Source organism: Lagopus leucura, unplaced genomic scaffold (assembly GCF_019238085.1).
Source record: "Lagopus leucura isolate 7727_CA_CO unplaced genomic scaffold, USGS_WTPT01 Super-Scaffold_100045, whole genome shotgun sequence".
Lineage (NCBI taxonomy): Eukaryota > Metazoa > Chordata > Aves > Galliformes > Phasianidae > Lagopus > Lagopus leucura.
The window spans coordinates 1,167,787-1,191,715 of record NW_024962292.1 but is presented as its reverse complement, the minus strand read 5'-3'; the positions used below and the strand labels follow the sequence as shown (position 1 = coordinate 1,191,715).

Genomic DNA, 23,929 nt, shown 5'->3' with positions numbered 1-23,929 from the left:
TGCAAGGTACAGGCAGCCCCAGACTCACCAGGAGAGCTCTTGAGGCACAGAGGTGTATATGAGAAGCTGGATTTTCCCCTTCCCTTTCCCAGTAGATCAGCGCAAGCATCGAGGTGTTGGAGACCTGCTTGCTCCTACATCCATCAAGCACTGCAAGGTTGCAGGACACATTTTTGACCTCATTTGCCCCCACCATAAATCAGGGGCTGAGTGGTGATGTGTTCACTGCTAGGGACGGGACATCTGCACCACCTTGGCCTCTCTGGTGGGGGGCAGATTGCCAGCCACGGGGCTGTTCTGCTCTTGAAATGCCTGGTTCTTTGCAAAGTAGGTATAGAGGAATAAGGAGCCAAGTTCAGGGAGCCAGCCCCTTCTAAACCCAAAGCAGCCTCAGCAGCTGTTAAGGGACAGAAGGGAGCAAGCCACGAGGCAATCTGCAGTGCAGCAGGAAAGCTGCTGGCTCCCTCCAGGGGCCACCAAGAAGCCAAGGACAGCTCTGCAGGATGCAGGTAATGGGGAGCTGCTGCGGCCAATCTGCACTGGGCCTGGTCTCCGACACTGGGGTGTGAAGGAGATCATGGATCGAGACCCACTGTGTCAAGGTGGTACCAGTCAGCTTCTGTTCCTGGACCAGATTCCTCTGCAGGTTTGCAGAGGAGAGAGCACATGGACTCTGCAGCACACAGGACTACCGCGATGCGCAAACACTCCCTTCTCTCTCAAGATTCCTATGGGCCCCCCTTCCTAGCCAAAAGGGAAATCAAAGAGATCGGGTGTTTCAAACTAAACCCTCTTCTGCACACACAAAGCCCCCTCCAACACAAGCACACACGTTGCTCCAGTGTCCCCAGGCTGCAGCTGGGGCTCTGTAGGATTGCCCTGAATGCACTCCCCACTGCAGCACAGCTAAGGGGCTGCTTTCCAGCCACCCACCCCACACAGCCATGAGCCCAAAGTCTGCTGTGCTGCAGTGAATTCGTCACGACTGCATGCATTCTGCAGTCACAAGAGATGAGAGCACAAGGCAGCGAGTCAGATCAGCTGCAGCTGAGGGAGGGAGAAGCAGGAAAGGCTGCGGACAGAGCAGCCATGGTCTCGCTTTGCACATCGCTTTCTCCTATACCGACCCCTGCTTGTTTAGGTAAGCCAGGACCCAAATGCCAGATGACAGCCAATGTATGTCCATAAAAAAATATCCCTCTCTCATGCACTGTGCTTTGTACTCAGCAGTGAGACCCCACGTGCTTGGGGATGCAGTTCCACCTCTGTGCCAAAGGCAGCCCACGAGACCTGGCTGCCTGCCATCCTGCAGTGCCTCCCAGCATGGAGCTCACTGTGCCCAGGTTCAGCTGGGGGCAGCTCCCCAGGCCATGCACTCACCCTGCAGCCCCAAAGCTGAACCATCAGCCACAGCCCTGACATCTTGCCTCTTAGCCACCTCCAGCACCAGGCAAGCATTCAGAAGGAGGATTTATCAAAGAGCAGATGCATTCATAGGCCACTCATGGCTTTAGCAGAGCCAAGTCCTGTTTTCTGATGGAAAAACCCTGGGAAATAGGAACGGGGCTTTGTAACAGAGGGGTTGGGTGAGGCCATTCTGTGACTAAGTCACCACAAAGAGCAAATCGCCACTTTATTTTCTCTGTGGAGTTGCCCCACACTCAGGAGAGCTACACAGTTTCCCTCACAAGAGGAAAGCACAGCAGGATCCAAACTGAGGGCAAGAAGGAAGGCTGGCCTTCAGCCCCAGAAGCACCCCTTCCTCACGGTACACAAAGCACTGGTCCCCATCCCTCATTTACAGGCCAGCTGGCCAGGGAGCAGCTTTACGTATGACTGCTTCATCCTATACAAATCCTGCCATCAGTCATTAAAGACAGATTAAAAAAAAAAAAAAAACAAAAATACTTGTCTGTGCTCTCGAATCACCACATAGCAGATGGAGCTGTCCTGCATCCCACTGCGTGTGCCAGGAAGGCCCCAGAGTTGGGATATGCTGAGAAATTCATGGTTGCAGATGGGATAAGGAGAAACAAATGTGGGCAGATGAGTGATATCAAAGGGTGAACTTAAAAAGAAAGAAGTTAAGGGAAAGATGTTAACAGTCAAGTGCTTAAGAAGCTGTAATAAGGGGAAGGAACGATGTGTCTTCCTATAGCTGTATAGGTAGAAGTGGGCCAAACCTGAAGCAGAAATTATTCACGTATGCAGAAAAAGGATACAGAAGCACTGGAGCAGCCTGGGAAGGAGGAGAAATTCCCATCTGGGGGAGGTATGGGGGAAGGGCCTGGCAGCACTCCCTGTACAGTGCTGGTTCCAGCAGCCCTATGCAGGCATCCCCAGCACAGTGACTGCTCCACTGGCATCACTCATCCATCTGCCCCAGAACTGAATGTCCCCCTCCCAACTCCCACCCCCCAGCCATCTTCACCTTTTTTCCCTGCAGCCAAAGTGTTTTTGTGTCACCACAGAGGCCTGGAAATGGATGGCAGAAGTCAGTGCCTGTAAAAGCCCAGGGCTGCTGTCCTGCTATGAGAACAGGGCAGAGATATCCCGACAGCAGTGATCGAATTCAAGGTGTCACTGTCCTTTTCTTCCAGAAAGGTAAGAGCTTTCCAGAAAGACTCACAACTCCAGGCTGCTGTGCCAGGTGTACAATAAGATCAAAACACAGAAACAATCCTGTTTGGGATTATTCCCTCACCCAATTTGTCCCACGCCAGCTCAAAACTGATTCATTTATCTCTAATACCCCCAGGTGATTGTAGCCCATGTGCCATCCTGGAGAGACTGTTTTCTCTGCACTCCTGGAGGGGCCTGTTTTGTCTGCACTCCTTATAGGCCCCTTTCTATGAGCAGCACACGTTGCTGGGTGTGTTTTCAGAAATAGGAAATTGATGGTAACCTGATTTGTGCAGGAGGGCATTCAGCTGTAAGAGCAGGTACATATACAGCTGTGTCTTGAGAATGACACACAGAGGGGACTTGCAGAATTAGAGAAGCATTCAAAGAAGTTGCTCAAGGATCTTGCCCCTCTCTCCAGAGAGGAAGGCAGAGGTTTTGGGGTTGTCAGCAACATTCACCTCACCTGCAGCACAGCTTTCCCAGCCTGGGCCATCTGCTCTGAAGGTAAGGGGCTCTGTCCATGGGGATGGCCTCCCCATAGCACAGTCTGTGCTGCAGAGCTGCTCATTGCACAATGGCTGTAGGGCCGTTACAGCACAAGGATCACATTCAGGGGATGCTCTCATAGCCCTGCAGGTAACTCCACCAGCAGCTGCTTGTGCAGGCAGCACCTTCTTAAATTCTTACCTCCCTTCTCGCAAAGGGAGAGCCAAGATAAAACCGGTTCCTGCTTAAGCAGAGGAAACAATAGCGGGACAAAGCTACCCTCCGTGCTGCAAAAGCGCGGGTGGCCGCATGATGGCAGTCCTGCCGCTTGTCCTTGAGAGACACGAGAGCTGTGCCGGGAACGGCAGGCAAAGAGCTGCAGCAGGCGGCAGTCGTGCCGGCAAAACGCCGTGCGTCGGCCTCCCAGGTGCTGCTGTGGAATGATTCAGCATCCTGGCTCTATCCAGGCACCGAGCCACGAGCTCGGTTTCGAGACTGCGGCTCGAACTACATTTCATTCTGAATCTCGGAGGCGATTCTGCCCCCTTCCCGCAGTCCCCGTTTCCTCAGAGGAGAGAGTCATCTCCCTGCTCCATCCCCGCCCCGCCAGCTGTGCCAGCCCGGCCCCGAAGCCCCCCGCTTCCCTCCGAACCCCCGCAGCGCCGTGAGCCGCGCGGCCCCGCGCCGGGCTGAACAGCAGGGGGCGCTGCTCTCCGCACTGCGAATCCCTGAGGAGGCGGGCGGCCGTGCGGGGCCGGGCGCGGCGCTGACGCCGCTGCACGGGAGCAGCTGGGCGACGTAGGAAGCCGCGGTAAGAGAAGGGGAGGTTCGGCAGCGTTAACAACAAGGAACAAGGCTGCTGAGTGCGGGGTTAACGGAGCCGCACGCTCACGAGGAAGCAACGCCTAAATGTAAGGGAATAAAATAAGGGGGTAGAAAAGGGGCGGAGCACGGCAGCATTAGGAACCGGGGTGCTGCTTGGCTGCGTGCTTTGCTTAGGAGCTCCCACAGCTCCTCCGGAAGAGGTTCCCCTCTTCCCAGCGCAGCGACCAAGCTGTGGTGAGCCCAGCTCAGAGCTTTGCGCTGCCAAAATCCCAATGCGAAACTCTGCCTCCTCGAAGGCTGCTGTTTCCCAGCCAAACTCAGGTGCAGACCCCAGGGACAAGAAAGCTTTTGGCATCATTACAGGAAAAGATCTAGAAGTGCTGTAGGAAGTTCCATTCCAATTAGCTTCACATCAATGGTGGGGTAAGCATTACAAAGCATTTAAAAGATCAAATGCAAAAGCACAGCTTGAGTTAATAGGGACCGAGGTGGTTTCAGCTAGGAACATTTGTGGTTAATCTGATGGAGCTCTTTGAGGCTGTAACTGCTGCAGCAGTCAAAGCAGAGGAAACAGGCAGAGCACAATTAGACTTACAGCACGCAGTGGACAAGGCTTTGCAAAAGAAGCTAATGACTGAGATGGGGAGTCCCAGGATAAGTGGATGTGCCGTGGCTTTATGCTCTGGAAATTGCCTAGAAACAAAAGATGCGAGCAGGAAGGTAATAATAGAAACCTTCTATGTCAGAAGGAAACTGTTCCTGGGATGCAGTGGTGCAGCCAGCTCATCTGGAGCAGAACAAAAGGCAGCAAGGTGAGACAGAGAGTTCCCTGGGGCAAGGAGCTGCAATTTGCTTCTGAACATCATGTTCCACGGTGCCTCCTGCACCAAACAAACAACTCTCCTTTTTCTTAACCGAGCTGCTGGAGCTCTGCTTTTTGTATTCTCCCCTATTTTTTCGACAAAACCATTTGGAACAAGCAGTGCCAGTGGCACACACAGGCCCACCTAAGGGGATGGAACAGCTGCCTGGCTGTAGTTACGGGATTCATGGGAAGCTGCAGTGAGGGCTCCATGGGATGATGCTCAGCAGGTGTTACATGCATTCGTCTCCATGCATTCTGAAACCCCACACATAACGGGAAGCTGGGCAATGCCGGGCAGGAGGACCTCATTTTGCAGCTGTTTGGTGAGATTTGGAACCGATGCATAAGGGCATAAATTCCAGGCAAACACCACCACAGCACATCTACCATCCCACGGCTTTGTAACCTGAAAGCAAAGGCAGAACTGCTTTCTCCACGCCTGCCTGAAGGAGTCAGTGCTGCCTTCACGTTCTGAGGAATGCTTTCACTGCTCCATGGAGGGGATCGACCAGGCTGGAAAATGCATTTCTTGTTACCAGCAAGGTGAGATTGCAGTGCAGGGCTGTGCCAAGGTGTGTCAGCTCAGGTATGCAGCAATGAGGCAGCAATGTCTCCTCATCCACGTGAAGAAAAAGCCAGCATTATTTCTTATTGTCCTTCTCTTCCAGGCATACAGCTATGCGTATACATGTGTGAGACATACAACATGCACCTTGTATGCATATGAGTGCACATTCAAAAAAAGAAAAAACAACAACCAGAACCCTGTGTTTTGATACCTGGCTCCTAAAATCTCTCTTCTTCCCCACCTCATATTCGCTCACCATGGGCAGATTACGTTTCCCATAGGAACTCATTATTGCTGCTCTTTCCTTAGCATCAGGAAATCTTTTGAAGCTCTTTTTACTCTGGGATGGTAAAAATCGCTTATTGGTTCTTGTCTTGAATTACCCTTCCACCACCCTTAATTCAGATCACAATTGACCTTTTTAGAAAGCACCTTTTGGACCAGAAAATCCCACCGTGCTTCCAACCATCATCACGATCCCTTTGGTATCTCATAACCTAACAATGTCCCATGAAGTGTGGCCCTACTGGCAATTTCTTCCCTCACAGCACTCCCCACGCAGCCCCTAATGCACTCTGCAGGCTGCCAGCCCTTTTCCCCACTCCATATCAGATCACCTATGGAAAAAAAACCCAACATCTAAACTGTCCAACCTTCACAAAGAACATTCCCAAGGATCTGTGATAGCAGTGCTTTCTTACCCACCCCGTAGCACTTGCACCTCTTTCACATTCATCTCACCACAGCAAACACCATGTCCTACTGATGGAGCAGAAGAGTGTTTGGTGAGAACTTTACCAACTGTCTGTTGTCATGGCAACTTCCCAGGTAAAAATAATTCCTTGAATATAACTTATAAACAGACAGATGGCATAAATCTGCCCACACGCTCCCAACTGAGGCAGTCACTTAGAGGCAGTGTGTGTATCAGCTCTACGGAGTGTTTCCTTCAATGCTCAAGGTCATCCTCATAGTGCTCATAACTCACCTACGGAGCTTGGGCCAAAGGAGCAGGGATGCTACAGAAAGCATTGCAGATATACAGAAGCCACGTCAGCACACCTCTATGTGGGGCTTCCCGAGGGATCACCAAACATGCTCCAAAATCCCACACAAAATACAGAAGTGAATCCAGTAGCACAGCAGGAAAGCACGGACCTCACAGACCCCAGGGTCCCTCTGGCACAGTTCACTCAGTTCAGCATTTGGGTTCGACTCCCTCATGTCCAAAAACAGGCTGAATAAGAGCTGCTGTTTCACAGGACTGTGGATGGGGCAGGCTGCTGACAAGGTGCTTACCATAGGAAAGCACCTCATTCACCCTTTCTAATTACAAACATGCCCTTTCCCAAAAACAGCACAGCTTTCTCCTCCAAGGAACAGGTGCAGTCACAAAAAGGCACACATTTTTCCAAGTGAAACTGGGTGCTCAACCTAACGAATTCGGAGTAACCGAGGGACACAGAAACAGTATTAGGGCAGAGCAGCTCCCGTTTCCTATCTTGGCATTGCTTTGTTGTTTCATTTATCTGTTCTGAGCTTCCTTCCCTCCTCTTAACTACTTTTCCCACCAGGTACACAAGAGAACAGCAGTCACGTTACAGAGGTTGTTTTACTCTCATCAAAGCTTTTAAAAATGCTCCTTTCTCCTGCAGTCTGATTTCTCCCCTACCTGAATAAATTGGCAATCATGAAAATGGGAGACAGCCTGTGTTCTCCGGCGTGCTGACATTAAGCACAAAAGCAAGTTCCTTTGGAAATACTACTTGGTTTAGAGAAAGAACAATTCAAACCTATGACTTCATTCTACAACAGACACCAGGCAAATGCTTTCCCCACCTCACAGTGCCATTTGCACACACACACAAAAGCTGTGTCTCTTTAAAGCTGAAAAGACAGTTGATTGAAAACGAGCACGACTACCAGCCTGCATTTCAGCCCTCCTAGCACTGCACGTGGCAATACTAAGGGGATCATTTTCCCATTGGAATGCTTTCCCCCTGCTTTAACTCAGCTGTTGCTGTACAACGTGGCCACAAAACACTGCAATGCCTGTAGGGGAACCTCTGCATGCTGAACTTTTTGTGCTGCTCAGAAAGCCAGAGAACAGGCTGAGATGCGTTGTAACTTTTCTTACCAATACAGCCAAATCAGGTGGAAATAACAGCTCTCTCTGGTAGAAAATACTTACATTGCCTGCAGTTAAAATCACAGCAAATAAACTTTCCAGATCTAAAATTAAAAAAAAAGAATAAAGTTGCATAGCTGAGTTTTCTCTTCAGAGCCAGAATGGAGCTGAACTCTTCTCAGCTCTACACTCAGCAGCTGTAAACTCCTGTCTCAACCAGAAGCTAACAGCACTTTTCTTAACGTTGTAAAATGCACTATTGCTTTAAAAAGCCTATTAGAAAAATAAAGTCAAATTGCAAAAATTAAGAGTGGCAAAATACAGCTCGTTGTTGTAGTTTGGAGCACTTTACCCCTCTTTGAAGGGTTCTTTTCTCCTCCCGTTGCCCCACATCCACAGCACTGAAGGCTATAGGGCAACTTCCAATTCGAAGCTGCAGCTTCAGAAAGGAAAGCACAAGTGACAAGCAGTGTGTGTGTGCAAATTCCTTGGGATGGAAGCAGGCAGATCAGCTGCAGTGCCCTCTGCAGAGTCCCGTGAAGCCCCTCAGCAAACAGCAAGCATGCCAATAACCAACACCCAAGCTGTCAGAACCAAAACACCTCTCACACTAAAAGCAATTCATAAGGTTGCATAATGGAAAGGTTGTAACATAGGAACAGAAATGATGGCACGGAAAAAAACGAAAATGACATCGAGCTTGCTAAATATGTATTGTTTATTAAGGCTTGTATTCTCCTAGAGGAAAAAGTTAATCCGATGCTGTCCATTACTCCTTACAGGCAGTAACAGTCCAGAGACAGTTATATGTTCTAAATACAAGTCTAAATGATACAGATTAAACTTTATTTAAATTGGAGGTCCTTTTGGAGTAAATAGTATTCAGAAGATACTTGCTTTCTAATATAGTAAAAGATCCTCTACAATAAACACGTGCAGATTCAGTGTGCTAGAGCAGCGGACATGAGCACCATTTCCATGCTTAATTGGAACTCCAGTTGGTGACAGGCTCTCTGACAGTCCCCTCACTCCACAAAAACATGACAGCAAATTCATTTTTCTTAAAACAGGTTTTTTTACTCATCCAACAGAAAGAAATCAGACATACACACTGTCAATTTTAAACATCTGAGGCATAATCCATCATATTATCCATACTATTAGTTCCTACGTTATTAAAGCTCAGCATTATTGGTATAAAAACTTTAAATGGCATTGGGATTTGGGGGACGGGGGGAGGAATGGAAGGAGAATTAAAAATGATTCTGCAATTAACTAATAACACCTGAAGCTGAAACAGGTTTAAACACGTCGTCCAAAACCCCTGCAATGTTGATAGCATCACATTATTATTTAGTTCTCAAGCTACAAAAACCATAAAGCAGAATTATGGCTGAGAGAAAGCATCGCGCTCACCCCCGGCAGGATATGGTATAACAAATGCACACTGAAGCACTGCTTAACAGAATGTGGAAGGGAAATCTTGTCCAGAGAAACAATTCCACTGACAATTTGATTTGCTACCAGACAGAAAAAACCAATGATGGCGCGTTCGCAATTTGAGAAGTGTAATCGTACAGATAAATAAGGAGGCACAGCAGCTGCACAAACTGATCTCAAACCCCATCGTTCTCATCTCTAAATTCTGAAGTGCAGTTATCTTCAAAAGGTTTTGAAATGGCAAAAAGAAAAGAAAAATTAAATCAACGCATGGTTTCTTACGTTTGCCATGAAGAAACGGGGGGTGGGAAGAGGATAAAGGAAGGTCTGTCATGTATTCTCCATGATTCTCTGCATCTGGCTAGGAACAGAATTTGTGCCAAAATAAAGTCTTTGGGAAGCACTGACACTTTAGTATGCTCATGTATAGGTCCCACATTAGGTTAATATAACTGTTTACCAACTTAAAAAAATAAAAAGAGCCACACCTTTATTAATGATTTCTACAGAATTTTACATAGAAAAAGATACAAATTAATGCAGATCCACTTGGGCAAAAATAAACTACAAAGATGCAACAACTTAATTTCCCCTGCACGAGAAGATATATTGGAGCTGAAAGCTTTAGTTGGTCCTGATGCCAGGATACAGCACCAGAATACTTCAATTCTGTTTCTCAGTCGAATTTAATACCAGTTCTAGTATATATATATATATCAAACTGTATATGTATATCCTTATTGTTTGTTTCGATTCTGACGTTCCTGTAAAGAGAAAAGAGTTAAAAACAGTTAAGGATTTTAGTCAAATGAACGAGCAAAAGCATTTTTAGTTTATTACAGCACTGATGTGATCCCAGACAAGAACTCTATGCTTTGATATAAGGCAAAAAAAGATGCTGCTATATTTTATACTACCTGCACAGTCAGCCCAAGCTGACAGCGTATGAAGGCCACAGTAAGGAAGGGATGGAATACTATCATTCCCAATTGGAATAGGGATCTGTAACACTCTGCTTTCTGCATTACCTCAGCTACTGCTGCAGCAGCACAGTCTTGATCAGGAACTGCATTTCAAGGCTGATACTCTTATTTCATAACAACTAGAAATACATTGTAAAGTATTTTGTGCTTAACAGAAGTACCGTTTTCACTTTGATCTCAAATCAAATATATCAGCCCAGCATTTCAGGCTCAAACGGTTTCTTTACTGAATCCTGTGAACGCTGATCACAAAGTGAGCTGCTGAGCACTGCTAAGAGAATCACTATTTAAAGGATCCGAGGTAAACAGAAGCTGCATGCCCTTCCAAAGGGGGATACTTTGGGACGCAGCTCAGCAGGCGATATGGTGGCAGGGGGATGGCAGAATATCACTGACACCTTACAATACATATTTGCTGAAAAGAAGAAATAAGCTTGTTGATTCAAGGGCTTCCTGAGATGCAACTCCTCTGCAGTTTCAGTGACACCAAGGCGCAGACCTTGGAATCACACTGTCACAACACAGACCAGAGGTGAGCACACAGCACCGGGGACACAGAGTTAAATACAGATCTGCAAAGATGGACTGCAGACATTTTACAGCAGAACTCTCTTTCTGTCCTACCACAAACTGCAAATGAAAATACAAAAACCTGCAACAAGTTGCTTTTCTTTACAAGCCCTTATTTTCTTTTTCAAGACTCTCACATGCATTGCAACTTCATGTTTTAAAGGCTGATCACAAAATCTGCTCTCTCTGTGGACACATTCATGCTGCAGCAGATTTTGGAACTGAGAAAAGCAGCGGGCAGGAGAAATTCCATACCACTTCTCTTTGGCTTACTCCTTTCCTGGGTCTGGATCATTACATTAGGCCAAAAAAAGGCTTATAACTATGGCACATCAGAAGCTGGATTTGTATGCCAGCATGAAGAAATCAACCAGGAGTTGATGAAGGAAACACTGGCTAGAAAGATGTTAACATTAAAAAAAACTGAATGCTAGTGGCTTGCGTCAAATAGATTACATGACATCATTCTTTTCCCTACTAAGCACATGTATAAATGAAATAAAAGCATTCAAGCTCTCCATGAGTAATTTCTAAAGAATTCCAGCCTTTTGTAATCATGACGGTGATGGAGGCAGGATTTGTGACAAGAAGTGTTACTGCTAAGCAGAGTACAACGCATTAAAAAACAACCGCCACACCAACTTGAAACCCAATTCTGATGCTACCTATGCAAATAACCATTCCGAAAAGTCATTTAAGTTACCCTGACCAGCAATATTCTTGAAAAACTGTCATAGGAAATCCTGGCAAGAAACTCTCTTGGTAATCAGCTACACTTCTCATGTTCATTTATACAACAAGAGTGAGAAAAGAAATTAACTTTCCAGACAATTTTATAGGACACGTCCTGATGAGCAGCACCTCTCTTTTCACACCCTCACTGTTGATCTGCTTTATTTCTCCAGCACTTCCACCCTTCTCATCTCAGTGCACTGATTTCCTGAGAGCTGTGCTATTTTCAAGCCCATCCAGGTGAATCCAAGAAATGTTAAACTTCAAATTTCCTGCATGTGTCAGACAAGCCAGAGCCTCGGTTTTAAATGAGGCAAAAAGAGCCATTACTGTTTTGAAAAACCAATCCTGTTCTAGAAACGGTGACCTAAGCAAGCAATCATATTAACGCTTGAACTGAAGGTGCAAAATAGCTATGTATGGAAATAACAGCAAGTGGGGTCAGCTCAATAGGAACATCAGCACACTGAGCTACTTCAAAGCAAAGGAAGCTCGGCACTCAGCAAGCTGCCATCTGAACCTCCTCAGGCAACCGAGTTAACAGTTCAGAAAGGCTGGATGCCGATCACTTTCACTACTTGATGCAAACAGGCACCAACTGGTTCAGATTCCCCAGCACTCCCACTCCTCACACACATTATTCATCCCTCCAGCCTTGCTAACAAGTCACAGGGAGACTCAGCATGAAAAACAAAACCAATCTCCTCCCTAGACTGTAAGCAGTTGACTTTTTGACTTGCTATAGAGAAGTTTGCACAGCAGATTGAGGGATGTCATTCTCCCCCCTTATTCCACCCTCATGAGACTCCACATGCAGCACGGTGTCCAGCTGTGCAACCCCCAGCACAAGAGATGTGGACCTGTCAGAGCAGGTCCAGAGGGTCACAGGGATGATCAGAGGGCTGGGGCACCTCTCCTAGGAAGACAGGCTGAGAGTTGGAGTTGTTCAGACTGGAGAAGGCCAGTATCTAAGGAAAGCTGGCGAGGGACTCTTGGTCAGGGAACACAGGGACAGGACAGAGGGTAGCTGATTTTTTAAATAAAAGAGGGTAGATTTGTATTACATATAGGAAAAGAAATTGTTTACTATGAGAGTGGCGAGCCATTGGAACAAGCTGGCCAGAGAAGCTGAACATGCCCCATCCTCAGAAGTGCATGTGGTCAAGCTGGACAGGACTTTGAGTAATGTGATCTGGTGGAAGGTGTCCTGCCATGGGACATGGGGTTGAAACCAGGTGATCTTTAAAGGTCCTTTCCATCTGCAGCCATTCTGTGATTATTTAGGATTCCATCCCACACACGAAAACAGCTCTCCTGAACATACAGGGTGCTTTAAATACTGAACTGCCAATCATTTACTGAACGAATGAAATGTTGAGATAATGACTTGCAGGTTTTGGTTTGTGAAATCCCGCAGAGAGCGCAGAACAAAAACTTGCCATCCCTGCTGTGTTGAAGTATGCTACATATGTCATATCAGATGGTTAGGAAAAGTTGAGCTGGAACTTCTTAAGACACTGATCCTTCCTCTCACAATTTAAGGGTATGTTCTAAGAAGGCAGGTTAAAGCAATTTTATGTTAATTCTTAAATGTCACTAAAGGCATTAAAACAGCAACTTCAATTTCGCCATCACCAAACCTTGCTTTAAAAACATTTAAAAGCAAGTGTAAGCTGCACTAAACCAGCCTGCTCAATAAGTGCTTTAATTAAAATGCTATTCAAAAAAATGTGTATAAAACACTATTGATAAAGCAACTTTTAAGTGTTACCTAAGTGATAATTACACATCCCAACACTTAGTGTTGTGTCAGTACACAACTTCCAGACTGCCTAACTAGAGAAAGGTATTCTTGAAACTGAGGTCATGGGACAGATGACTCTTAGGGCTGTGAAAAGGTACATAAAAAGGTACATAAAACATTCATCATGCTTTCCCAGTTACTGCCCCAGTTTCTCACGCATCCTCACTCAAGACTTTTCAAGAATTAATAAACATACTAGACCTGAGAACCATTTGCCTTTATTTACCCAAGTAATAACATACATGGGGATCCAGCAGCAGAAACAATCTTCCTAGCACTATTCCATATTCCAGAATTTTATATAGCTCCTTTTCCAGAGTTTTAACTGAACAAGTAGGATCAACCCTCCTGCTCTAAAAGGCAAAATACAAATTTCAAATGCCAACACAGGTATCAATTTTGATAAGACAAGTTCCAGTCAAACAATGCTTAAACACCTCATATTTATGAAGCAAAATGCTTGTGGGGCAACTCTAAAATAGAAACGTGTTTCTAATCTACTAACTGCTTTAAGATACTACAAAGACCTGGACACAACCTCCTTCACCTGTAGATTAACCATAACTAGTGGTTATGGTTAACATAACTAACCATAACTTTTGCTTCGAAACATATTTGCTATGAAATTACGTCACATAAATAAGCATCAGTTGAGATGTATTAAAAACATTTTTAATTCCTACTTACATTTTCTCCATTATAGCAGCCTTCACATTTCATTTTCCCCATATCTGTGTATAAAATAAATTTTTTAATAAGTTTACCTTCCGCACCACCTCCTCCTCTTCTTGGCGCTTCTCATAATGAGAAAAGTCATCAAAGATGGAGGTCGTGTGCTTGTAAGTAGCAATAATTTTAAGCACTTGTTTTGCTTTTTCTAAGGGCACCTCCTGTGTATCACGGGAGTTTGTAACAGGTTTGTTGTCATTGTTCTCCAGCCTGATGTGTCGGAGCTGGTTGTTGGGCACATCCTTCACAAAGATCCACTTGACATCAAATTTCCCCTTCCACTTGTCCTGAGACCAGACACCTGCACTGGTGCCATAGTCCACAGGTGATTTCATCTCCGCAACTCCACAGAAGTGTCCACTGCCATTGACACTGAATAGCAAGTAGACCGGGCCCTTACTATTCATGGACCGAAAAGCACTGTCCAGGCGTTTGTTGCCATGCTCTGTACTACACCAAATAGAATACTTAATGGAACGATGAATATCATCCTCAGAATAGCTCTTTATTATGAACACGCGTCCATTTTTAAGGTTCCATTCAAAATCTTTAGGGTTATAGCTGTGAGCAGCTTTCAGTTTTTCAAGAACGGGATGGGACTCACCGCTTGGAACAGGGTTAGGCTGGGTGCTGCCAGCCGAATTGCTGTCATTGCCAGTTCCTCCACTTTGGCCAAAAGCTGCATTTCTGTTGCGAGGAGCGATCCAGCGATTTTGGGGCGGCTGCTGAGGGCTCTGATACTGTGGTTGAGTCAATGGAGGAGGCTGAGCTGGAACAGGCTGAACTATTTGTTGCTGTGGCTGTGGAACAGACTGAGGAGAAGGTATCTGCTGGGGAGCAGGAACTTTCGCCACAGGACCCTTATTGTCCCAAGTCCCTATGTCCATATTATGCTTTATAGGAGGAGGCGGCAATGCTCCTCCAATCACAGGTCCAGTTTTTGTTTTCATTTTAGGCTGTGGTTTTGCAGGTTTGCTAGCTATAGCAGCCCAAGAAGTCGGTTTAGATACTGGCAAGTTTACATTTGAGCCACCATTACCAGAGAGGGGACCTGCCATCCCAGCACTGTTAACAACGGAACCTACTGTTTTCACAGCCGAAGTCGTAACGTCTCCACCAATCTTAAGTCCAACCATTCCCTGTTCAATACTGTTCATTCCAGGAGCTTTATTTAATGTATCATTATGAAATCCTGTTTGTCCATCCACGATGGTACCTCCCAGTGAACTAGGTGGATAGCTGTAACTGCTCCCATACGCTGAACTTTGAGTCTGCTGTCCCTGGGATCCACTTGTTCCCCAAGCTGAGAAGGCAGGGTTTTCAGGGAAGAAGTTAAACCGGTGTTGATAGATATTATTTCCCAGACCCCCAGGCTGTCCAAAAACAGCATCGTGCATAAAATGATGATCTCCATTACTGAGCTGTCCATAGGTGGTGAGATATGGGATAGGAGGATCTCCTCCTGTAGACCATGGCGCTTCACTGAGGGAGTAGGGAAACCCAATAGATGGTGGATAATAACTTGACAGATAAGGATCAGTCATGGATGGATAGCTACTGTTCTGTTAAAGAAAAAAAAGTAACTTCAGATATATAAAATTTTGTACACAAATAGCCACAGTGCTACATAGAATCATAGAACCACTACATCACCAAACAGAAAAGAACAAATAGTAATTAATTCCTAATTTCTAAGTCTGAGGATAATTAGTATATCTTAACTGTTACAAACTTGCAGGTGAAGCTGCTTTAACATGACAGCAAACAGTAATATGAACACAAACCTCATCACGGGATTGTTTTGAAGAGCCAACAGATCTTAACAAGCAAAACATACCTGAGGTGGTAAAACATACAAAGGCTACTTCTTTCAGATAGGACCACAGTAAGAAGATCACGTATTAAGAAATGTGTCAAGTCTGGAATAAGACAATCCAGTCACTAGAAACTGAAGTTAAGTTGACTGATGTGCTAGAGAGAAGTACACAGACATAATACGTGCCAGGAAGCGAAGCAGTCTGGGACAAATCCTATTCGATTGTTTCTCAAAGTCTCTTCCTCCCTCAGCAGTAAAGCTACAAACGTTCAAGAGCATCCACAGCCACCCTTCCAAACAGAACATCTTTTTCACTCTATGAAATAAAAGACTGACCTCTCATAAACCAGCCAATCCACCTCTGAAATTCTAGTTTTAATTCCCTTACTCCCTCTAAACTGTTTTTCAGACCAGGTTGAGAAGCCTTTTCCTCTCCTTCAATCTCCTGCAGACGCATTATTTTGAAACATTCAATGCCTCTCTCACATTCAATAAATAAATATAGAATATTATAAAATGAGGTCTTTTTATTCTTTAAGTAAGCATGAAACCTAGATATCAGAGAGATTCCATAAAGATACTCTAAATGTAATTACCAGCAAGGAGGAAGGAAGGTCAACATCTCCTGTTAATGAGTTGAACAGCAGTTACCCCTTCCTCACTCGCAGAGAAAGGTGATTTTCAGAACAGGAACTAAGATTCCTTTCAAACTGCAAAATCCCAATCCTGAACAAAAGCCAGCAAAACGGCACTGGAACTTCAGCCATTTTTCCAAGCATAAGATTGTTTCTTAGCTTATTCAGAAAATGAAGCAAAATGACTCCCTGCTGAAGATGAGCATTAATACCCAAGTTAAGGGTTACAGTCATTTTTATTACCCGTTTTTCAGTTTATTCCCTTCCATAGCATCAAAACTAATATCCTTTCCACATAAAGGATGACACCATAAAATGCCACCAAGTCCTACATTCCCCACCACAACCACTACTGAGATTTCAGCAGCCTAAATTCAATGTCACTGATTCAAAAAACATCACTGCTGCCAATGCTCACACTGCCTTCACATACGAATTCCATCACCAAGATGTATACTACCTACTTTCCTATGAGATCCTTCAAAATGGATGAAATTTCCTAAGCTTTCCAAGCCAAATGAATCTATATGTAGTGTAAGAAAACATTTTTTTCTGGGAGACTCCACATCAAGATTGATGTCAATGCACCATTTCTTGAATTGTTAACGTAGGAAAAACATAAAAACAAACACTGGCAAAAAGGAGGGGAGAACAGCTCTTATGAGATACTTCTCTTTGTATACTCCACACATAAATATTTTGTTAAGACTGAGAAGAAGTAATGTAGAAAAAGATGTTTTGTTCTGCAGTATTTCTGCTAAGGGATTCTAGACAATTACTGAGACTCACCCCCTGTAGCCACAGTCTGTAAGTTTCAGCAAGGATTCTAATACTATAAGGAAAGTTTCAGCAAGCATCTTTACAAAGCACTCAATCTATTTTGCCTGGCATTATGCCAGAGCATGTAAGAGAAACCCTGTCAGAGACCCTTCACCATAACAGCAGTCACATTCATTTCAACAAATTTATCCTTGGCCGTTTCCTTTTTTTCTTTCCTAAACAACTGCTGTATTAATGAGGGAGGGAATCCTTTCTTCCAAGCAGTACGAAATCAGAATCCTATTTAATGCTACTCTCACTTTCCACTCAGAACTGTTCAGACCACCTACACGATTATTTCTTGCAGCTCACCAACTTGTTGTTGCAGCATTTGAAGAGTCAATGGAGTTGTGCTTCAGTCTGTGTACATACCTACACTTTTTTTGTTTTAAGCACATAGAGGCTCTTTTGCCAGCAAGTTCAGCAACATCACCAACATCAACAGTGGCATCTATCAGTTTCAGGCTGAACTGCACTTTTTAAAACAAATAACAGACGTACCCCTGCCAAGGCTCTCAAGTTTCTAAACATTTTGTTCACTTTAAAAAGATTGAAATTTAAGTCAAAAATTACTTCAATTAGAAGATTTTCATGACCACAGTGGTATTTAAGATCTGATGGTGACTTAATGTACAGCACAATGAACTGTTTTACTCAGTTTGCATTACAGGGTGTTCATTACCTTTAAAATGATACGTTTTGCAGACGTGTGATATTTCAGAGGACAGGAAAGAAGAGCAATATTTGTTGAAGTGAGGAAAAGCAAGCAGGATATCTGCGATCTCTTCTTAAAAGCAATATCCAAATTTCAACAATATTAACACTTTGGATTACTGAAAAGATGAGTTGCGAGACCCCAAAATCAAGAACTCCAGACTCCTACATGCAACTCAGCTATCAAAGAACTGCAAGTTCAAGTAGTTTGTCCCAGTCCAACCATATCAATAGCCTGCAACATGAGGAGCAATCAGCAGAAACTACTTGGAGCATTAACATAGTTTTCACTGGTGGCCATCTGGATACACACAGTAATATCAGCTTTGTGAGCACAAGGCTAGTTGTATTACTAAGTAACACAATATACCAGTCCTTTCTTTCTCCATGTCTTCAAGGAATTTGCTTCTGCAACACAATCCTGTGGAACTGGGTGCCAAAAGCACGCATAAGATGAAGAAAAAAAAAGTGAAAAAACAAACCAACCTGATTTGACTGCCCAGAAAGGTAAGGTTCAAAGTCGTTGTCGTGAACTGTATCCTTCTGATGTAATGAACCATTTTGTACTACAAAAAAAGAGTTACAAGGCATTATGATACGGCTTAGGAGTGTTTCAGTAGAGTTCCACTTTATGTCACGTTAGGAAAAGCCACGCTTCTCCACAGCATGAAGAATCTTGAAGACATACAGATCACTTTTGACCCTGATTTCGCTTTGTATCACCACTTACAAAACTGAGCTTGAGTAAATTCTTAAAAATCAAGCTTTCCTACAAACGAGTGAACACAGAACCCCTGTGAATCATCTCTGAGCCAAAAAAATACAGGAGTTCTGTATAAGAAATAAATTGGGAAACATCAGATGTTTGGGTCCATAATTAGAACTCTCTGAAACTAATTCACAGCTCTCCCAGCATGTGGTGCTTACTGCCTAAGTTAAGATAGCCACAGTGAGATCAGGTGGGCTTACATTTAATTATAACCAATGACTGCTGTGTGACTTGATATTCTGCCATTTTTAATCAAAATTTAAATCTTTAGAAGTGTGTAAAAGGGATACCTGCCTTACCCAAATGCCTACCTACACATAAATTCTTGTGTGAAATGCAATCAAAACCCATTACTTAAAGCTACACAAAAGCAAAATTTATTGGGTTACACCAAATGATTTCCTTTGCCATTTTAAATGCTGAAAAAAAAGCTCAAACACCACATTATGTGGCGAGAAAAATACAGCTACTGCTCCATATGAAGTAAAGCCACACAAAACTTAAATGTTTAACAAACAAGTTGGGGAATTTGTGAGAATAACTCTGGAAAGATTGTCAATGGTAGCAAAAGAGTGTACACCAATATTGGAAACAGAATCAAACTTCTTGTGAGCAGAGATAGCTGGATTTTTAAGGCAGTTTATGATAAATTGGAAAGCATCTGAGCTGAAGATACTGCTAGCCTCTAAAAGCTAAACAATTACATGCTTACGTAGTGATCATAGAATCAATCAGTTTCCTGAACCACTGACTGAAATTAGAAATCAGATGGAGTGTGGATGTTGGCATAAAAAGTTTATTATCTCCAGCAGTTAATTACTTAAGGAATTTTAAATGAATACAATTAACTTTGTAGGCTTACTTATCACAAATCATACCTGTAGAGCCAACAGCAGTCCAGTAATGGGACTGTATTTGTATAGCAGGAAACGACTACGCAAAGCATGTAGAAATACTCATACAGCAGACACCCTTATAGTTTTTTGTTATTACAAGGAAACAAGGAGATTGTAAACTTCACAGCAATAAGCTGGATGCACTCAAGACCGTGCAAATAACAGTTGATCCAGATGTGAAACAAAGCACAACTTCCTTTGTTCCAGATGTCACCCACAGGGGCTGCAAACCCACAGGTACCTGCACAGCTCATCTCCTACAGGGGCTGCTTCAACAGCAAGATCTCAGCGTGATCCTCACCTTTATTATCCTGTCCTTTCGGTCTCTGGAAAGCCACAGCACACGATCGGATGCACGAAAAGACATAAACAAACCGACAAACAAACAAACAAAAGAGAAACAAAGAAGTTGATTTTAGGAAAACGTTCATATCGACACACAGCCGACTGGGAGGGATGGGGGTCTCGTAGCAAACAGCCGCAAGGCACCGAGGGCTCATCCAGCCCGGCCCGCCCCACCAACACTCCGCACACATCGCGCCGTGCCCTCGGGCGGAGGAACCGAGCGCGATCCGAGCCCCAAAGCGCCGAGCCCAGCAGGGCCGCCCCGGCCGCGGCACCCCCGGGGCCCGCGCCGCTCACCTGAGGGTCAACGCTCGTGGCAGACATAATTCATGTACGGGGCCGCCGCGGTTCAGCAGAGGCCGGGCGGGAGGCGGGGCCGCTGGGAGCTCCGGGGCGGCGGCGGCGGCGCCTCCGCGCACAGGGCCGGGGAGGGGAAGGGGCCGAGGGGAAGGGGCCCGCGGGCCGCCACTCGGCGTCTCCTCGGCGGGCCCGGGGGGACGGTAGGCCGGCGCCGGTCGCGCCTCGCCGTGCCCTGCCGGCCCCGTCCCTTCACATGCCCCCCGGCCTGCCCGCCTGCGCCGGGCCGCTGCAAGGGATGGAGCCCGAACCGCCAACTCCAATGGCGGCGGGCGCCGGGCTGCGGTGACGTCAGACTGTGAGCGCGAAGCACGCCGGGAAAGCGCGGCCCGGCGCGGGCGGGAGGGAGGGGAAGGGAAGGCGCGCGGCGCGGGGCCGCACCTGTCGCGCATGCGCGGGGCGGTGCGGCGAGCTGAGGGGCGGGCGGGCAGGCTGCGATCGCGCCCTTCCTCCTCGCTGTTCCCCCTATTTCCCCCCCCCCCCGCCCTTTTGGGGGGCTCTGAGGTCTCGGTGGGCGGTCGGACGTCGGCTCCTGGCTCTGGCGAGCCGCGGGCCTGGCACCGATGTGAGATCTGTGAGGAAAAGGCGGGGAAGAGCTGCGCCCCGGGAGCGCAGCCTTCTGTGCGAGCAGCCGCTGCCGCAGAGCGCCCTGTGGAGCATCGCGCCAGCACGACTGCTGCCTGCCCGCGCTCTGCCGTGGCTTTTTGTCGGGTTAAGTCATCTTATTTTCCTTCCAGAATGGAGGTGAATTCTCGGTCCCATCAGCGCGGTTGATGCTGATTTCAGAGGGCTGAGAAGTGGTTTGTTGACCTCCATCCGTGCACCCTTCTGAGAGAGCCTGAGGACACGGTGCTGGAGAAGCCTGCTGAGCTGTGACCCCACAGGGCCAAAGTCGTATCTTTGTAGTTTTTAGGGAAGCCTGGCATTTCCTGAACAAGAAATTGGGTGAAATAAAAGCCTTCTAACCCTTCTATTATTTCTAGTGGTTTTGTTTTACTAAATGGGTGGAATATGCAATGACCAGAACTGCTGGAATTTCGTGATAGCTGTCAGAATCCTACTTAGAATCCTTTGGGCAGGATAAAATTAATAGGTGCTGCACACAACAAAATGGCATTTCATGCCTTCCCCAGGGTCCTGCAGTTTCTTAGGTGATTTAGTATTGTTCAGAAGCTTCTATAATAATTTTTTATATCTATTTGAGTTCTGATGGCAATAAAAAGTTTCATTCCAACGCTCCTATACAACAGTGGATCTTATTTACTATTGGAGATTTCTAGAATGTAATGTCTGACTTCGGAAACTGCTGAAATAAACGGACTTGTAACAATGTTAACTGATTAACAGTGATACTGAAGCTATCTTTTCCCACCTTACGTAGGTGCCTGACGTCTGTTTGGAGGATGGGGATGTCCTTAATTTGGCCACAAGCCTGTTTTTGTGTGTGTTTTTTTTCTTGAAAGTGTCAACATACGTGCAGAGATTTAGTTTGGTAAGTCTCTGTTGCCTTTAAACATACTTCTTGTGTAGGTTTCATGATGTGAATATACCACTTACAGTCAGCAGATACATACAAGCACATTTGAGAGAAAAAAAAAAGGATCAAAATTAGATTCTCAATATGTGTATAATGTGTAAAGTAGGTAAATCTGCTCCCAAGAATCCCTGCATGTGCCAGAAAGGCCATCTAGGGACATTGCTTCAGTAACAAGTGTGAAAAAGCAAACAGCATGGCATGAGAGTGGAACATCTGTCAGAAAGAAAGAAGGAAAGGATAGTCCTGGATGCTTCTGGGCACTGCTTTAAAGTGTATATGACTGTATATGTTCACTAGTCTTGATATAGAAACTGTATGACTATGAATCATCTTAGCTATGAATGCCATGAATGTATGTAGGCAGCATGTGAATACTCTATTTGCTTCAACATCCTAAGGTACAGCAAACTAAAGCTGTTAGGCTATTCTTGGTTTTTTTTTAGGTTAAAAGATAGTGTATGTCATATATATATATATGTCATATGTATATGTCCAAATTCACATTTGCGAATTTATTTATATATATATTTGTATATATATATATATGTATATTTGTATATATATGTATATATATATTTGTGGATTTATTTTTTACTTTTGCATTAGGAAAATGTGAGTTGTTGGTACTTCCTGGTAACTTTAAGACCATTTGTCTTGCTGTCTCCAGCTATACTTTAACCCTTGCATTTACTGATTACTTTATTTCCAAATCAGCCTGATAATAGCAAATATATTACGACTGTGTTTACATTCATTTCTTCTTAGAGAGTTTCCAGTCACTGCCTAGCATGTGTGTCCAGTAATCCTTGAAATGAGCTCAGCAATGTAGAATTTACCACTTTCCTCATACAGAATACATATCCTCATACAGAGGCATGGTGGTGATGCTGTCAATCCTAGCTGATATTTTCTGTTTCCAACATTTGTTTTTTCTGTAGTTCATTGCACTCTTTGGCTTAAGACAAGCTCAAAAGCTCATTAGGACACCTTAATCCTCTGAAAAAGAACTAAAAATATACTCAAATTGCTGAAAAAGATAAATATTAGTTGCATAAAACACTTTATTGAATATGGTATTTGCTTTCAATATTTTGGTGGGCTAAAATAAGACCTCCAAATCTATCCTTCAGCATGCTGGCTTATTTCTTTCTTTCTTTCTTCAGCAGACTTGTCCCTTCATTTTCTTCTGCTGCAGTGACCTCACTAGGAGTACTTCTGAGCTTTCCTTTGGTGGTGGAATGCTCTCTCCAAAAACTGAGCATCTCCCCACAGAAAGCTAACCTTAAGCCTGTCTTGAAGATTGCATGATGTTAAAAGAATGGTGTATTAACAGTAACAACAACAAGACTCACAGCTAATAATCACTGCCAGAAATTTTTAAAATTGTCTTAGGAGCCCCCTTCCAGTTCTTCTGAAATTTAATATTGCTTTTCCCTCCCCAAGAGGCTTGATGGATAGGGAAATGACAATACAGAAAAAGAAAAGCTCGTTCTTGACACTGCCCAAGGCACCTCACAAACCTGACAGGTTACTCAGCTTCCGCGTGTTCAACTTCACCACCTTTTAAATGGAAGTGAAGAATATCTGTGATGTATTTTGAGAGATTTGCCCTCGAAGCAAAGCAAACATGGAACCATATCTCCAGTCACCATCACCCCAGGGGCTTTCCCTAGCAGCAATGTGGTTGCAAAGGCTAAGCAACTCAGTACACCACTACCACAACACCACAGTGCATCACAACTACCTTCCATGTGCCACAGTCAGATCTTTTAAGCTTTCTGTGACAGCTTCCCTGACATCTGCCTTAAGACTGCTAACATGCTTCATAGGCATGGCCATGAAATAGGCAGATTGAGGAGCCTCCCACGTTCCCAACACTTCCCGAGGTCACATTTAGAAGAAAGTTGCTTAGAAGCAGGTCATAGCTTGTAAAATACTTCCTGAGAACAACTAATGATTCTTACCTATGGGCAGGTGACTTGCAACTGCCCATTAATAGAGCCCTCACACGACCTCTGTAAGAGGGATTTGTACATTCTGTACTTCACATTTTTACGATATATTCTTCAAGAGCAGGAGATGTGGAGCAGATGAAAATGTGGATTACATATAAACTCATGATGGACAAATTAAAAAGAGCCAGTTCCACGTGTTACAGTTCTGTACATGTTGTATATAAGTACTGCCCCCTACTGCTCAAGGGATTTTCATAAACGTATTTAATTTTTAAAAGTTTCAACTTTTTAAATTAAAATGTTTGCAAAAGCTCGCCTGTAAGAAAAGGGC

The 23,929-nt window shown here is 44.8% G+C and overlaps 1 protein-coding gene across 1 annotated transcript; it reads right to left on the bottom strand.

Annotated features, from left to right (window-relative positions):
• Positions 1 to 8,197: 8,197 nt before the first annotated feature.
• On the bottom strand, positions 8,198 to 20,142 carry YTHDF1 (YTH N6-methyladenosine RNA binding protein 1). Its single transcript, XM_042884785.1, has 5 exons — positions 20,047 to 20,142; positions 19,706 to 19,730; positions 18,226 to 18,305; positions 13,791 to 15,317; positions 8,198 to 9,701 (listed from the first exon to the last, which is right to left on the bottom strand). The coding sequence occupies exons 1-5, from the start codon at positions 20,071 to 20,073 to the stop codon at positions 9,675 to 9,677; spliced, it is 1,686 nt and encodes a 561-aa protein (XP_042740719.1). The 5' UTR covers positions 20,074 to 20,142; the 3' UTR covers positions 8,198 to 9,674.
• Positions 20,143 to 23,929: the final 3,787 nt, after the last annotated feature.